Source organism: Rhinatrema bivittatum, chromosome 4 (genome assembly GCF_901001135.1).
Source record: "Rhinatrema bivittatum chromosome 4, aRhiBiv1.1, whole genome shotgun sequence".
In the NCBI taxonomy this organism is placed as follows: Eukaryota; Metazoa; Chordata; class Amphibia; order Gymnophiona; family Rhinatrematidae; genus Rhinatrema; species Rhinatrema bivittatum.
This window is the reverse complement of record NC_042618.1, coordinates 162,570,522-162,587,950: the sequence shown is the minus strand read 5'-3', so window position 1 is coordinate 162,587,950 and position 17,429 is coordinate 162,570,522. Positions and strand designations below refer to the sequence as shown.

Below are 17,429 nucleotides of genomic sequence, written 5' to 3'. Positions count from 1 at the left end.
CTGTGAATGCAAACTGAGTGAGGAGACTAAAGGTGTAGGATGTGAGTGAGAGGATTAGGGGAAGTTATTGGAGTGGGAGGGAATCAAAGGGGCTTTGGAGGGACGGAAAGGTGATTGGGTGTGATTGTGGGCTGTGGCTTTTCCTTATCCTCTCTTCTCCTTCTGTGCCTCTATCCTCTTCCATCTCTTATTCTTCTTTCCTCTACCCATCCTGCCTAAAATTCCTTCAATTCCCTCCTCCCAGATTTCCTTTCCCTCTTCTGAGATACTCTCTGTCCCCATTCCAGATCCCGTCCACTTCTTCCTCCCCAACCTTAATCATTAAGCTCCCTTTTCCTCTAATAAAGAGCCAAATAAATTAACTGCACACATAAATGTCAGAAAATGACAATTTTAATTAAGTAAAAAATGCATTATTTAAATTGAAAATATATGCAAAATTATGCATATTCACCACATAACTGCTGCAGAATTAAAAGAAAAATCTGACACAGAATTCGCTCTTGCTGCAGTCTTGAAAAAATCTGCCGCACGAAACTGGCGGTCTATAGTGCTGGCCCAAAGATTCCTAGGCTATATTCTCGCTCCCCTGCAGCAGTCCCGGCCCAAAGAGTATCTCGCTATACTTCTAGTTACTCTTCTGTTTTGACTCTGTGCCGTCGGCTCCTGTTATCTTGTTTGCGCAGGTCTGTACAATAAAGCTGGTTGAGAACGGTGACGTCAGGCGCAATGGCGGCGGCAGTGGTGTTGGTGCTGGCCCCTAACGGGCGGCGGCAGAAGGTGACGGTGTCTCCGCGGACCCCGTTACTGCAGGTGGGGGCGGTGCTGCTCGGAGGGGACGGGGGGTGTGTTGGGGGTCTTCTGCTCACCTCTTCCTTTCTCTCCAGGTATTGGAGGACGTGTGCCGGAGGCAAGAACTGCGCTGCGAGGACTTCGGCCTGAGGTGAGGGGGCCCCGGCGGTGCCTCTTACAGCCAAACGGTGTCATTGCTGTAAAAATATGAAATGGGACTCTCATCCTCGCTCCCAAGTACTATACTTTGTTCTGCGTTTCTTCTTTTTTTCAACACCCTGAGTCTTACTGGGTAACCCGAATCCTGAGTCTTGCCATGCCGAATGCACAAGTCTTGCTCCATGTAACAGGCCTTTAAGAAGCAAGCGTTTTGAATAAGTGGTAGACCTCTTCCAAGTATCATGCACATTCTCTAAGTTCTTCCTAGTGCATCATTAGAAGCTGTCTGCAGTACATGCTTCAGCACAATGGATATGGCTCATCAGTAACATATGCGTGAAAGAAACTCTAGCAACAGTCATCTCTGCCAATGCCAGCCATATCGCAGTTATGGATCCTGCAGGCCGAATCACTATGAGAAACAGAATGCAGAATAATTCTGTCTTCACTTCCCGACTCTTGTCTCCCCCTGCAGTGTATGCAGAAGGGATGCAAGCTGAGTGCTAAGTTGGCTCCATGATAAACCTCTTGACTGCTCAGACCCAATGACCACAACACTGCCGAGAATAGACAGACCTGGAGAACAGCTGCTGATACCTCTATGATGGAATCGGTGCCAGTATTAGAAAGGATGCAGGGATTTGTAGCTGTAAAGTGGTGTTTTCCAATCAGTGTACCTTCAAACCTAATCAGGTGTACATTGGAAAAGTAACTTCTGCTTGATATTTTGAACCAGACCAACCTTTGGGCTCTGCTCTCAGCACTTCTTACCGACAACAGTCACCAGAGATGGCTTTTAAATGTGTAGGAGCTCCTTTCTGAGAACATCTATAATCATGCATGCCTCTTCTTTCTAGCTCCATCATGAGCCCTGGAGTGTGGTAAACTATGGGCAGTATACAGGTCCTGGATAGCTGGCCCTCGCTTTGTTTAGCGCACAGTTCACACAGCAGCTCTACATCTTCCTCCTTCTGATCCTCTTCCTTTGAGTCTTTCCAGCCTCTGTCCTATTGTCAGCTTGCACTGAGTAGTCTATGTGACTCATTTTGAGTGTTAAGAGCAGCAGCAGTGGAGGAGCTCTGGCAACCATATGTGGCAGCCAAGGTAACTAACCAAACCAGCTGCTGTCATGAAGCTGCCTTCTTCCTTCACCTCTACTTGTATATAAAGATATTTGCCCCATGGTGACAGGTTAATGTGTCTCTGCCCCCTTTGGATGAGAGATTGATAGGGCTTTTAATACTTCCCTAGCTCTTTTGACCATATGAGTTTTCTCCATGCCTGTACTGCCTGCCCCATGAAGATCGGTGTACCACACCTTTTTATTAATATAGGTGTGCCTTGGGCTTCAAAACATTGGGAAATGTGCCTATAAAGCAGAGATGGCTCTAATGGAGCCATGAGTTATGTAGTGCAGTGCTCTCCCACCCCCCAATTGATGAACTAGAACAGTTGCAGTGAGGTGATAGAAGGAAATGGAGGAGATGAGGCAATCACTAAACATTGCTCAATGTGCAGAGGCAGAAATTCTTTCAAGAACCCCAGAGCTGTAAATGTTCTAAATTTGTGCTTCTCAAACTGGGGCCCCCAAGAAGTACAAGGGATGTTTGGGTTCACAAAACTTAATTAAAAAAGCTAAAATTACCATTTTTGTGGGGAGAGGCTTAGAAGTATTATAGAGAAGAAAAAGAGGAATGAGAGGTGGGGGAGGACATAACTTGAAGTTTGAGAAATACTGCAAACTGGATGAGTAAAAAATGATGGCTCTAATTTTTTGGGTTATGTCCCTTGTTTTGTGCTTAGGCTGACAAGTCTCACATTCATGTTCACACTATCCTGCAAGAGAACCAAGATGTAAATAAAAACCTGCAGATGAAATCTGGTATCTCCAGTGGCTGTGGGTCCTAGAGTGAGCCAGGGTTGGGGTGTGGCACTGCTATGGCTGGAGGGCATTGAGCATGGTGTAGGGTAATGTTTTACAATCATCTCTAACCAGTTGGGTTTTCAGGATTGTCACAATGAATATGCATGAGAGAGATTTGCATACATTGGGTCTCCAATGTATACAATTCATTATAGGTATCTTGAAAACCCAGCTGGTTAGGTGTTCCCCCCCCCAGGAGAGGGTTGAGAAATACTGGTGTAGGGCTGTGCTATTGGTGAGTGAGAAGGAGGCTCTGTGTAGGGCACTGCTGTGGCTGGAGGGAGTCGGGCTTGGTGTGCGGCATTGTTGTGGCTGGAGGGTTGGAAGCCCATTGTGCAGCATTGCTTTGGCTGGAGGTATGGAGGACTGGTATGTGGCACTTCTGTTGCTGGAGAGGAGGAGGCCTGGAGTATAGCATTGCTGTGGATGGAGACTAAACTATCATCCCTAAACCATAACAATGCCCCACATCCAGCCTCTGTCCTTGCTTACATGGCAATGCTGCACATCAAACTTGGCTCTCTTCAGCCATAGTAAGGCCTTACACTGAGCTTGGCTCTCACTAGCCATAGCAGTGCCCTACATAGAGCCTGGCTGCCTCTGGCCACACACAGTGCTCCATACAGAGTCTGGCTCGCTGCAGGCTTCACAGCCATAACATTATTACTATTGCATCTCTTTTGTGGATTTTATATATGCCTTGTCCAAGAGACTTTGCAGACCTAATGAATTCTGGGGTCCTTGAAATAGTTTTTGCCTCTGCATACTAAGAAATGTTTGATTGCCTCATCGCTTCCATTTTTTTCTGTCTGCTAGCTGCAGCTGTCCTGGGCCTTTTATTTATGGGAGAGGGCACTGCACTACAGCATTTGCACCTCTGTTAAGAGCCATCCTTTTAGAATTCTGAATACCTGCATCCTTTGTAATACTGGCACCGATTCTGTCATAGTAATACCAAGCAGCTGTTCCACAGTTCTGTCTATTCTAGGTAGTGTTGTGGTCATTGTTTTTGAACATTCAGAGGTTGATCACTGAGCCAGTGCAGCCTTCAGCTCTCATTACGTCTGCATGCATTGTGGGGGGAGATAGAGCAGGGAGGTGAAGTCAATCGGAGAAAGTTCTTTTTTACTCAACGCACAATTAAACTCTGGAATTTGTTGCCAGAGAATGTGGTTCGTGCAGTTAGTATAGCTGTGTTTAAAAAAGGATTGGATAAGTTCTTGGAGGAGAAGTCCATTACCTGCTATTAAGTTCACTTAGAGAATAGCCACTGCCATTAGCAATGGTTACATGGAATAGACTTAGTTTTTGGGTACTTGCCAGGTTCTTATGGCCTGGATTGGCCATTGTTGGAAACAGGATGCTGGGCTTGATGGACCCTTGGTCTGACCCAGTATGGCATTTTCTTATGTTCTTATGTTCTTATGTTCAATGTCAGCCTGCATTCTGTTTTGTATTTCATGGTAGTTCAATTTGTAGGGTCTATAACTGTGATGTGGTAGGTATGGTTGTTGCTAGAGTTTCTTTCACTCATAAGAACATAACATATGCCATACTGGGTGAGACCAACAGTCCATGAACCCCAGCATCCTGTTTCCAACAGTGGCCATCCAAGTCACAAGTACCTGGCAAGTACCTAAACATTAAATAAATCTGAAGCTACTATTCCTTATTAATAGCAGTTTATAGATTTTACCTCTAGAAACTTCTCCAAACCTTTTTTAAACCCAGTTACACTAACTGCCATAACCACATCCTCTGGCAATGAATTCCAGAGCTTAACCATGTGCTGAGTGAAAAAATTTTTTCTTCAATTTGTTATAAATGAACTACTTGCCAACTTCTTGGAGTACCCCCTAGACCCCCTAGACCTTCTGTTATCTGAGAGAGACGACTGAGGGGGGATATGATAGAGGTGTTTAAAATCATGAGAGGTCTAGAACGGGTAGATGTGAATCGGTTATTTACTCTTTCGGATAGTAGAAAGACTAGGGGGCACTCCATGAAGTTAGCATGGGGCACATTTAAAACTAATCGGAGAAAGTTCTTTTTTACTCAATGCACAATTAAACTCTGGAATTTGTTGCCAGAGAATGTGGTTCGTGCAGTTAGTATAGCTGTGTTTAAAAAAGGATTGGATAAGTTCTTGGAGGAGAAGTCCATTACCTGCTATTAAGTTCACTTAGAGAATAGCCACTGCCATTAGCAATGGTTACATGGAATAGACTTAGTTTTTGGGTACTTGCCAGGTTCTTGTGGCCTGGATTGGCCACTGTTGGAGACAGGATGCTGGGCTTGATGGACCCTTGGTCTGACCCAGTATGGCATTTTCTTATGTTCTTATGTTCTTATAACTGATTTACATTAATGTGTTCAAGTCCTTTCATGATTTTGTAGACCACTGTCATATCCCCCCCTCAGTAGTCTCTTCTCCAAACTGAACAGCCCTCACCACTTTAGTCTTTCCTCATAGGGGAGCCGTTACATGACCCTTATCATTTTGATTGCCCTTCTCTGTACTTTCTCAACCATAGAATGATACAGAGGCATTATGACATCCACAGTTTTATTTGCCATCCTCTTCCTAACATTTATTTGCCATCCTCTTCCTAACATCCTCTTCCGATTCAGTAAAGTCTGCAGGAGAGCGGGCGAATGCCCGCTCTCCCGGCGTGCCCACAGGCCACTTGCCTGTGCATGCGATACAGTATTTAAATGAGGCCCGGCAGTAGAAACGGGCAAAAGGAGACGCTAGGGATATTAGCGTGTCCCTAGCGCCTCCATTTGGCCCGGAGTGGTGGCTGTCAGCGTGTTTGACAGCCGACGCTCAATTTTGCCGGCGTCTGTTCTCAAGCCCACTGACAGCCACGGGCTCGGAAACCGGACGCCGGCAAAATTGAGCGTCCGGTTTTCGACCTGACAGCCGCCAGCAGACTTCAAAATTTTTTTTTCTTTTTTTACTTTTTTTACTCTTCGGGACCTCCGACTTAATATCGCCATGATATTAAGTCGGAGGGTGCACAGAAAAGCAGTTTTTACTGCTTTTCTGTGCACTTTCCCGGTGCCCGAAGAAATTAGCGCCTACCTTTGGGTAGGCGCTAATTTCTGAAAGTAAAATGTGTGGCTTGGCTGCACATTTTACTTACTGAATCACGCGGGAATACCTAATAGGGCCGTCAACATGCATTTGCATGTTGAGGGCGCTATTAGGTTCGGCGGGTTGGATGCGCATTTTCTGCCCCTTACTGAATAAGGGGTAAGGGAAAACGCCTCCGTCGGAGTGCACTGTACTGTATCAGCCCGATTGTTTGCTTTTTTGAAGGCCACAGCACACTGAGCCAATGATTTCAATGTATTATCCACTACGATGCCTAGATCTCTTCCTGGAAGGTAACTCCTAATATGGAACCTAACGTTGTGTAACTACAGCAAGGGTTATTTTTCCTTATATGCATCACCTTGCACTTGTCCACATTAAATTTCATCTGCCATTTGGAAACCCAATCTTCTAGTCTCACAAGATCCTCTTGCAATTTATCACAATCGGTTTGAGATTTAACTACTCTGCGTAATTTTGTGTCATCTGCAAATTTGATCACCTCACTTGCTGTACCCATTTCCAGATCATTTATAAATATATTAAAATGCACTGGTCCAAGTACAGATCCCTGAGGCACTCCACTGTTTACCTTTTTCCACTGTGAAAGACCATTTAATCATATTGTTTCTTGTCCACAAAAGGACATAGACTCCTATCCTATAACTTTTTAGTTTTCTTTGAAGTGTCTCATGAGGGACATGCCTTCTGAAAATCCAAATATACCACATCTACCAGTTCACCTTTGTCCACATGTTTATTCACCCCTATAAAAAAATGTAAATCTGTGAGGCAAGACTTCCCTTGGGTAAATCCATGCTAGCTGTGTCCCATTAAACCATGTCTGTCAATATGTTTTGTGATTTTATTCTTTATAACAGTTTCCACGATTTTACTCAGCACTGAAGTCAGGCTTACCGGTCTCTAGTTTCCTGGATCACCCCTGGAGCCATTTCTAAATATTGGGGTTACATTGGCCACCTTCCAGTCTTCAGGTACAATGGATGATTTTAATGATAGATTACAAATTAATTGTAATAATCTGAAATTTAATTTTTGAGTTCTTTCAGAACATTGGGGTGTATACCATCTGGTCCAGGTGATTTATTACTCTTTAGTTTGTCAGTCTGGCCTACCACATCTTCCAGGTTCACTTTGATTTGGTTCCGTTTATCTGAATGCTCTCCCTTGAAAACCGTCTCTGGATTGGGTATCTTCCCAACATCCTCTTCAGTAAACACTGAAGGAAAGAGTTAGTTTAGTCTTTCCTTGATGGCCTTATCTTCCCTAAATGCTCCTTTAAGTCCCTCCATCTAACAGTCCAGCAGACTCCCTCGCAGGCTTTTTGCTTTGGATATATTTTTAAAACATTTTGAGTTTTTGCTTCTATGGCCAACTTCTTTTCAAATTCTCTTTTAGCCTGCCTTATCAATATCTTACATTTAACTTGCCAGTGCTTATGCTTTATCCTAATTTCTTCTGATGGATCCTTCTTCCAATTTTTGAATAAAGATCTTTTGGCTAAAGTAGCCTCTTTCACTTCACTTTTTAACCATGCTGGCAATCGTTTGACCTACCTTCCACCTTTCTTAATGCATGGTCTGTGTTTCTAAGATGGTATTTTTTAACAGTGTCCATGTCTGTTGCAAACCCTTAACCTTTGTAGACGCACCATTCAGTTTTTTTTTGTTTTTAACTATTTTTCTCAGATTCCCTTTTGAAAGTTTACTGCTAGAGTCGTAGATTTACTTACTGTCCCCCTTCCAGTCATTAATTCAAATTTGATCATATGATCACTATTGCCAAGTGGTCTCACCACCATTACTGATTTCACCAAATCCTGTGCTCCACTGAGAATTAGATCTAAAATTGCTCCCCCTCTTGTCAGTTCCTGAACCAGTTGCTCCATAAAACTGTCATGTATTCCATCCAGGAACTTTATTTTTCTAGCATGTCCTGATGTTACCCAAATATTGACTGGGTAAGTGTAATTGAAATCTCCCATTATTACTATACTACCAATTTGGTTAGCTTCCCTAATTTCTCTGAGCATTGCTTCATCTGTCTCAACATTTTGGCCAGGTGGATGGTAGTATACTCTTATTGCTATACTCTTGAGCAACAATCCTGGGATTTTTACCCATAGAGATTCTATAGTGCATTTAGTCTCTTGCAGGATCCTTATCCTGTTGGACTCTATGCCATCCTGAACATAATGTGCCACCCTCCCAGCAAGTTGTGACTCTCTATCATTGTGATATAATTTGTACTGTGGTATAACACTGTCCCATTGGTTATCCTCTTTCCACAGTTTATTTATTTAAAAGTATTTTCCTAGCGTGTAGCAGATGGACTCAGGACCAATGGGTATAGTGTACGCCTGATAGCAGTTGGAGACGGATCAGATTTCAATCTGACGTCAGCTCCTAGTACATATACTCCTGCAGGAAGTGCAGCTCTTCAGTATTTTCCGTCTCCATAGCAGTTAGGGACTGCACACTCTCGCAACGTTAGAACCAATTAAATGAAGAAAACCCAAATTTGAAGAAAAACCTACCTCTGAAGATGAGCCCCGCTCTCCTGCGGTGATACCCTCGGGTCCCTCCCCCAGTTGAGATTTCCCGAGGTGATTTTCCGTGGTCCCTTGGAGGTGAGCCTTGGACTGGTGGCTGATTCGCGGCGAGGACCTAGCCCCCGATCCCGGGCGCGGCTGAGAGGCAGCGGGTGCACCCTCGAGCGCAGCGGTGAAGGTATTTGCCCTCTTCCCCCGCAGTCGGAGACCGCCCGGAACGAAACCGGGAAGCGCTGAAGACAAGGTAAGGTAGAAATCTTCAGTGATGACTCCGGTCTCCGAGGTTCGGGGAGTCGCACAGGTCGCCAGCCGGGACCAGTGCCACTGGGTTGATCCGCCCTAGCAGGGCCAGGCCCCGGTTAATTCCAAGGGTCTACCCACGTGGAGACCCTCCGAGGTGGTCGCCATCTTGCCTGCGTGGTTGCGTCGCCATCTTGGCTCTATTCGCCACTCCGTTCGTCGTCTTGATCCGGGCGTACAAGACTACTTATGCGCACAAATTACATGTGCGCATAAAGTTAAATGCGCATAAGTTACACGCACAAGGGCTGTGCGCACAAGATATACGTGCGTCGCACGCTTTCCGGGCTGAGCGCATACCCACGACTTGGGCGCACAACTGCGCGCACAACCCACATGCACATCTTAGACGCGCCGGAGCCTATAAGGGTTTACGCTCTGACAACCATGGCACCACCAGAAATGGAGATAAAGACTCAGGGCCTTTGCCCAGCATGCCATATCAGAGCCGCACAAAGCGAGGGGGCCAACGCCCTGTGCACTCAGTGCGAGGAGGCCATGAGAGATCCAGCCCAAGGCCGAGTAATAGCTCCTCAGTGGGTACCCCGGACCTAGCAAATCCCAGCGGAACTCCCCCGCAGACAGGGACCCCCAGGGACCCAATGCCCCTTAGCTTGGATCTAGCGTCTATCTCATGGGTGGAGTTCTTCAAAGGGCTACACACTTTGTTCACATGCAAACAGAACCTCTGGCTGATCAGCCACATCTTCTGGCTGAAGACCTTTATGCCCCAGGCCCCTCGAGGCCTAGACAAAGGTTTCCACCGCCCAGAAGCCCCACCTATGGGGACACGGACAACTCTGAAGAGGAAGCAGAGCCCCTAGAAGAGGGGGAACTCCCCCCGGGGACAGAGCCTCACCGAACCATGAGACGCTTCTTCACCAAGGACGCTTCTTCTAGCATGTCCTGGCGTTACCCAAATGTTGACTGGGTCAATATTTGGGTAACACCAGGATGCTTCTTCACCAAGGAAGAGCTCTCTGACTTGGTCACCCACAGCCTGAAGGAGCTCACTATCCCGGGCCCAGGTGCTTCGGGGGAGCCTAAGCCGAATCCCCTGCTGGAAGGCCTCCGCCAGACCTCCCGCCATTTCCTCTGTTACAAGCCGTCCAGCAGCTAATTGACCTGGAATGGAGCGCTCCAGAGTCCACATTCAAAGGGGAACAAGCTATGGCAGCCATGTACCCCCTGGACCCGGCAGCCAAAGACCTTCTCACATGCCCAAGAGTGGATGCCATGGTCTGCGCAGACTCGAAGCGCACTACTATCCCAGTGGAGGGAGGAGCAGCGCTCAAAGATGCACATGACCAGCATCTAGAATCCATCCTTAAACAGTCTCTTGACGTAGCAGCTATGTCCCTACAAATAGCGGCCAATTGCACCGTAGTGACACGTGCCTGCTTATCTCAGACCAGGAGCAACACCCCTGGAGAAGTCATGGAACCAGCAGTATCATTCCTTGTGGACGCTGCTTCCGATCTGGTGTGCACAGCGGCCAGAGGAGTGTCATCTGCGGTGGCTGCTAGGAGACAACTCTGGCTCTGAAGCTGGTTGGCCGACGCATCTTCCAAAACTCGCCTCACAAGGATGCCCTTCAAAGGATCCCTCCTGTTCGGCAGCGAGCTAGAGAAACTGGCCAACAAATGGGGCGAGTCCCCACTGCCGCACCTACCGGAGGACAGGATAAAGAGAAACCAGCGGCCCTTCCCCCAGTCCTCCAGGGGCAGAAGTTCACAGAGCTTCAATCCATACAGAAGCAACTATCAAGCGCCCCGCCCTACGGGCAGGAACCAGTCCTTTCGGAACAAGCACAACAAGAGGGGAACCAGCTTGGGTACAGGCCCCAGCCGTACCCCACAATGAGATTCAGCTGACCCGTCCAAGGGAAGAAGCCATAGTGGGCAGACTAGCCCTATTCTACCACAGATGGGTCGAGATAACTTCGGACAAGTGGGTCCTAGCCATCATTCGGGAGGGGTACTACCTGGATTTTCTACGAACCCCTCCGGACAAGTTCGTGGAGTCCCCCTGCCACGACCTCTCCAAGAGGGTGGCAGTGGAAGCCACACTGACCAGACTACTGGCCCTCGAGGCCATAACCCCAGTGCCTCCACAAGAAATAAATACTGGGCATTATTCCATTTATTTTATCGTCCCCAAGAAAGAGGGGACGTTCAGGTCCATCCTGGACCTCAAGTCGGTCAACTGCCACCTGAGGATTCCCCGCTTCCGCATGGAAACCTTACGCTCCATAATAAGGGCGATACAACCGGGAGAGTTTCTCACATCCCTGGATCTTTCGGAGGCCTACCTACACATCCCAATTCATCAGGAACACCAGCGCTATCTACGTTTCAAAATCCTGGACCATCACTACCAGTTCAGGGCACTACCCTTTGGGTTAGCCACAGCACCCTGGACGTTCACAAAGATCATAGTGGTGGTGGTGGCAACACTGAGGAAGGAAGGAATCCTCGTACACCCTTACCTAGGTGATTGGCTGATCAGGACGAAATCCCCAGAGGAAAGCCGCCAAGCAACCAACAGAGTCAAAACTCTACTGGAGAGCCTAGGATGGGTGGTCAACACAAACAAAAGTTGTCTGCAGCCCTCACAGTCTCTAGAATACCTAGGAGTCCGATTCGACACCAAAAAAGACAAGGTCAGCCTGACTCCCACAAGGAGATCAAAACTGTGGAACCGGTTACAAATCCTGCTGAGTGAACCTCGCCCCACAGCATGGGATTACCTGCAAGTCCTCGGTCTGATGGCATCCACACTGGAAGTAGTGCCATGGGTGCGAGCTCACATGAGACCCCTGCAGCGCTCACTTCTATCACGATGGAATCCACTGTCTCAGAACTACGCCATACGTCTATCACTCCTGGGCGGAGTCCGGACCCAGCTATGGTGGTGGCTACAGGTCATCCACCTGAGCCGGGGAACAAGACTATCCTCCCCAACCTGGACCCTGCTCACCACAGACGCCAGTCTACGAGGATGGGAAGCACACTGCGAGGAGTTAACTGCCCAAGGACATTAGAACGCAGAAGAGTCAGGATGGAACATCAACCGCCTAGAAGTGCAGGCGGTCAGACTAGCCTGCCTACGACTCGCTCACAGACTCTAAGACAAAGCGGTCAGAGTAATGTCAGACAACGCCACAACAGTGGCCTACACCAACCGGCAGGGGGGAACCAGAAGGCAACAGGTGACTCGGGAAATAGACCCCCTAATGGCGTGGGCGGAGGTAAACCTCCAGGAGATCTCGGTCGCCCACATCGCCGGGAAAGACAACATCACGGCGGACTACCTCAGCAGGGAAAGTTTAGACCCAGGAGAATGGAAGCTGTCTGCAGCGTTCCAAATGATAGTGAACTGGTGGGGGACACCGGACATGGACCTTCTGGCAAACCGGTACAACGCCCAAGTACCCAGGTACTTCAGCCGCAGGCTGGAACCTCAGTCCCAGGGGATCGATGCCCTGGTACAGACCTTGCCACAGGGGACCCTATTATATGCCTTCCCGCCGTGGCCCCTATTGGGCGCAATCATTCACAAGATACAGCTACACAGGGGACTAGTTCTTCTGGTGGCCCCGGACTGGCCAAGAAGACCGTGGTATGCAAAAATGAAAAGACTACTGGCAGGGAACCCCCTACTACTGCCTCCACGCAGAGACCTGCTTCAGCAAGGACCGATCCTCCACGAGGATCCAGCTCAATTCTCTCTTATGGCCTGGCCATTGAGAGGGCTCGCCTGATAAAGAGCGGATACTCGGGGGGCTGTAATCGACACCCTACTCCGAGCACGCAAGTTCTCCACATCTTTAACGTACATAAGGATTTGGAGAGTATTTGAAGCCTGGTGCGTAGACTACGACATCAAGCCACGCTCAATTAAAGTTCCCGTGATCCTGGAATTCTTACAGAAGGGGCTGTCTCTCAACTCCATCAAGGTACAGGTTGCTGCATTGTCATGCTACGGCTCCAAGAGCGAGGGCGACTGCATAGCTTCTCAAACACATCCGCCCACCACTAAAGTGGCCGGTACCTCTGTGGAATCTCAATCTGGTCCTGGATTTCCTAGCAGGAACCTCCTTCAGACCCCTCCGAGGTCTGTTCTTCCGGCTGTTAACTTTAACGACAGCATTTCTGCTGGCAATTTGTTCAGCCTGCCGCATTTCAGAACTACAAGCACTGTCCTGCCAAGAGCCGTTCCTCAGGCTCACCTTGGGGTCCATCCACCTATGCACGGTCCCTTCGTTCCTTCCCAAAGTGGTATCACACTTCCATCTTAACCAAACCATCTTGCTACCATCACCGGATGACTTGAAGAATTCGGAAGAAGCTCATAGTCTATGCCACCTCAATATCGGCAGACTCCTATCAAGATATCTGGAAATGTCGGAACCCGTACGAAAAACGGACCACCTTTTCGTCCCTCACAGCGGGAAGAGACAAGGGGAAGCGGCCTCGCGGGCAACCATATCCCGTTGGATCAAGGAAGTCATTAAGGCGGCCTACATAGAAGCAGGCAAGCCACCGCCTCTACAGGTCAAGGCCCATTCTATCAGAGCCCAGGCAGTTTCCTGGGCAGAAACCAGAATGCTGTCACACGCCGAGATCTGCAGGGTGGCGACATGGTCCTCCATCCACACCATCTCCAGATTCTACCATCTGGATGTTCAGGCTTGGAGGACACTGCATTTGCAAGGGCAGTACTAAGTGGGTCACGGGCAGCTTCCCACCCGGTTCGGGAGTAGCTTTTATACATCCCATTGGTCCTGAGTCCATCTGCTACACACTAGGAAATGGAGAAATTACTTACCTGATAATTTCGTTTTCCTTAGTGTAGACAGACTCAGCATCCCACCCTTGGCTGCCGTTACGCATGGAATTTTGAATGATTCAAGGGTAAGCCATGTTTTCATTCACCTAGGGCACCCACCCCTACCGGGTGTTGACGCTTTCCGGTTGAGTACACTGGCGGTCTCCAGCTATAGTCAATTCAACCAGTTCAAGTTAATCAAGTTATAACGTTTAACCAAGTTATGAAGTTATTCAAGTTAATCAAATTAGTCAGTCACACATATATCCACAATGCTTTTCGAGGAGAATACTGAAGAACTGCACTTCCTGCAGGGGTATATGTACTAGGGGCTGACGTCAGATTGGAATCTGATCCGTCTCCAACTGCTATCAGGCGTACACTATACCCATTGGTCCTGAGTCCATCTGTCTACACTAAGGAAAACAAAATTATCAGGTAAGTAATTTCTCCATTATTACCCGTGCCCTCCAATGTACGGGGCAGGTTACAAGAACATTCATGATTAGACAGACATAAAATAACATAAAAGAATAAAAGAAGTCTTCAGATAGACTACTTAAAAAAATTATGAAAACTGTCAATGGTAAAGAGAAATGGGAGAGTATGAGTGAGGATTAATAAGGTTGTGTCTCACATAGTTCTGGAAAAGCTTGCTTAAAAATCCTTATTATTGCTTAGAAGTTTGAGAGTGGTGTGTAGGCCGGTGGGGGGGAGGGGGTGTCAATGCGTTCCAAACATTGGGCCTGTGATACAAAAGACACATTCATGGGTCATGACAAACCTGGTGGATTTTGGAGATGGAACCTGTAGGAGGACTTGATTTTTTGACTTAAGAATTCGGCAAGGAATTTAAAGATGAAAAGTGGCGGTTAACCAAGAATTATTGGTTATCCGCCACTTTTATCTGTGGATAAGGTTACTTATTATAGCCAGGGTTTTATATTGGATTTGCCATTTAATTGGTAACCAATGTAGTTCAAAAAGAACTGGAGAAATATGATGGTGTAATCTTCGGTTGGATAGTAAGCAGGCTGCTGCATTTTGTACTAGCTGGAGTGGACGTAATGCTGTTTGAGGACTCTTGAGATGATAATTCTATATCATTCACAGCTATACACTCAAATTCTTTTATCTTACTTCTTAGACTTCTGGTATTAGCATACAAACATTCCAAAGTGTGTCTTTTGTTTGTATTAGCATTCTGCTTTTCATTTGATAGGAGTAAATTTGAATCTTTTAGCTCAGGTGAGTCTTTAATTATATAAGCACATGGATTACTTTTCTTATTATTGGGACCTCTTTGGGATTCTCTAACTCTAATGATTCATTAGTATCCTTCAAAGATACCTCCCTTTCAACCATGCACTTCTGAACAACTGTCGGCTTTCCCCTTTGATTTAGTTTAAAAGCTGCTCTGTTTCCTTTTTAAATGTTTGCGCCAGCAGCCTGGCTCCACCCTGGTTAAGGTGGAGCTCATCCCTCTGGAAAAGACTTCCTCTTCCCCAAAAGGTTCACCAGTTCCTTACAAAACTGAATCCCTCTTCCTTGCAACATTGTCTCACTCACACATTGAGACTCCGGAGCTCTGCCTGCCTCTGGGGACCTGCGTGTGGAACAGGGAGCATTTCAGAGAATGCTACCCTAGAGGTTCTGGATTTAAGCTTTCTACCTAAGAGCCTAAATTTGGCTTTAGGAACCTCCCTTCCCACATTTTCCTGTCGTTGGTGCCCACATGTACCACGACAGCTGGCTCCTTCCCAGCACTGTCTAAAATCCTATCTAGGCGATGCATGAGGTCTGCAATCTTCGCACCAGGTAGGCATGTTACCAGGCGATTCTCACACCCACCAGTCCCCCAGCTGTCTAGATTCCTAATAATCTAATCACCAATTATGATGGGTGACCTAACCCTTCTCTCCTGAGCAGAAGCCCTGGGAGACATCCTCAGTGTGAGAGGATAATCCATCACCTGGAAAGCAGGTCCTTGCTACAGGATCATTTCTTGCTGCACCAGGTTGATGCTTTCTGACCAAGAGATCTTTCTTTTCCAAGGCAGCACCAGGGCTGCCAGACTGGAGTTGGGACTTGGCTACTATGTCCTTGAAGGTCTCATCTATATACCTGTCTGTCTGCCTCAGCTCCTCCAGGTCTGCCACTCTAGCCTCCAGAGATCAGACCTCTTTGCACTGGGGCACACATACAACCTCTCACCAGCGGGTAAAAAATCATACATGTGATACTCGATACAAAAGACTGGAAGGCCCCCCTCATGCTGCTGGACTGCTGCCATCATCTTAATTTTGTTCAATTCCTAGTTAACTTCAGGTTGATATGGGAGTAGGAATGTGTATAATTAGGGTCCTTTAAATGTATTAGTGTATTCACTATTTATCTTGTAGTGACCTACAAGGGGATGATTAAACTCTTGCTAAGGTGCGGGGAATTTCTGAATTAAAAAATAAAATCAGCCTTTTAAGTGTGAAAGTGTCACCTGCCTGTAAATCAAAGGACTAGCTGGAGTGGATGGGAGGGAAAGACAAACACACAAGCTCCTGGTTTTTGCCCACTCTCTAACTACCTATTTCCTGTTTGTACCCTGGATCAACCGGACAAGTGGGTTTTTGCATTCCTACCAGCAGATGGAGGCAGAGAACAAAACTTTGAGGCACTGCTACATAACAGAGTGCCACCTACAGTTCCTCAGTATTTCTGTCTCCATCAGATGGTAGAGGTGCAAACCTGCAGTCTGGAGTTTAACAAAAAAAAAAAAATAAATTAGGAAGAGCATTCAGCTCCATGAAGCGTTAGGTTCCTTCAAGGGCCATCCCTCGGTTGGAGCAGGGCAAGCAGGGGGGTTGGTAATCCTGTCCTGACTCTGCCCTTGGGGGGGGGGGTCATCCCTCACCCTCACCTCCTTTCACTCCCTGTGTGTACCTGGCTTCCTCAGCGTGTGACCTCCAGAAGCAAGGAAGTAGTTCTGTTCCCTTTTCCTTTTTTCCGTTTCTAGATAGGCATGTCTCTTTAAAAAAAAAAACAGAAGAAAGGGAAGGAGAGAGGCTGCAGCAGGGCTGAGGTACCGGGTAAGTTCTTTTTCTGCTAGGAGACAGGCAGGAGGGTGTGGGCCAAATTGCCTTTCGTCTTTGGGGCCAGGTGCAGGCTAGTTCAGCACCAGACAGCATCAGAGAGCGAACGCATTGTCAGCGTCTATTTTTAGGCCCAATTGCGTGTGCAGGCCCAACCGAGCTGGCATGCCGGCTCCCGCGCAGCGTGGAAAGGTTTGTTGTGGCTGCAGTTTAAGGGAAGCTTGTCTCGATTTGGCCTCGTTTTGACGCCATTGTGCCTTGGGGGGGTGGGACCCCAGGGGGCGCAAGAATATGGGGGGGGGAGGGGTCGCAGGAGCCGGTGGCCATTTTGGCAGCACCTGCTGAGGTTCAGGCTGCCATTTCAGAGCCTCAGGACTCCCCTTCCACACTGTTTCCTGTAGAAAAGGACCCTGCTGGTGGCAGGGGACAGGGAGAGATTTAGGAGGTCACTGATGAGGACTTTTACTCCTCTGATCTGGAGGCGTTTTCTATGGATTTTGTTCTCCACCATAAGGCTTATTTAGCCAGGAAAGATTTAGGGTCTAAGAAACCCTTACTTAAGATGTTCTGGATGGCCAAAAAGGCTAGAGGGCCGGTGGAGTTAGGAGGGATTCTGTGCTGCTTGTGACTTTGAGCTGCAGAGGAGGAAGATTAATCGGAAGGTATGGA

At 47.5% G+C, this 17,429-nt stretch overlaps 1 protein-coding gene across 3 annotated transcripts in view; it reads left to right on the top strand.

Annotated features, from left to right (window-relative positions):
* The first annotated feature begins 670 nt into the window (after positions 1-670).
* The window catches only part of ASPSCR1 (ASPSCR1 tether for SLC2A4, UBX domain containing), a 249,279-nt gene continuing 232,520 nt past the window's right edge, over positions 671-17,429 (top strand). For 2 of the 3 annotated variants that reach the window (XM_029599053.1, XM_029599052.1), the window contains exons 1-2: positions 671-813; positions 888-943. In XM_029599053.1, coding sequence (XP_029454913.1) covers positions 730-813; positions 888-943 — 140 coding nt within the window. In that variant the 5' untranslated portion in view covers positions 671-729. The remainder of the gene's footprint in view (positions 814-887; positions 944-17,429) is intronic. The other variant, XM_029599054.1, reaches the window with a different exon arrangement.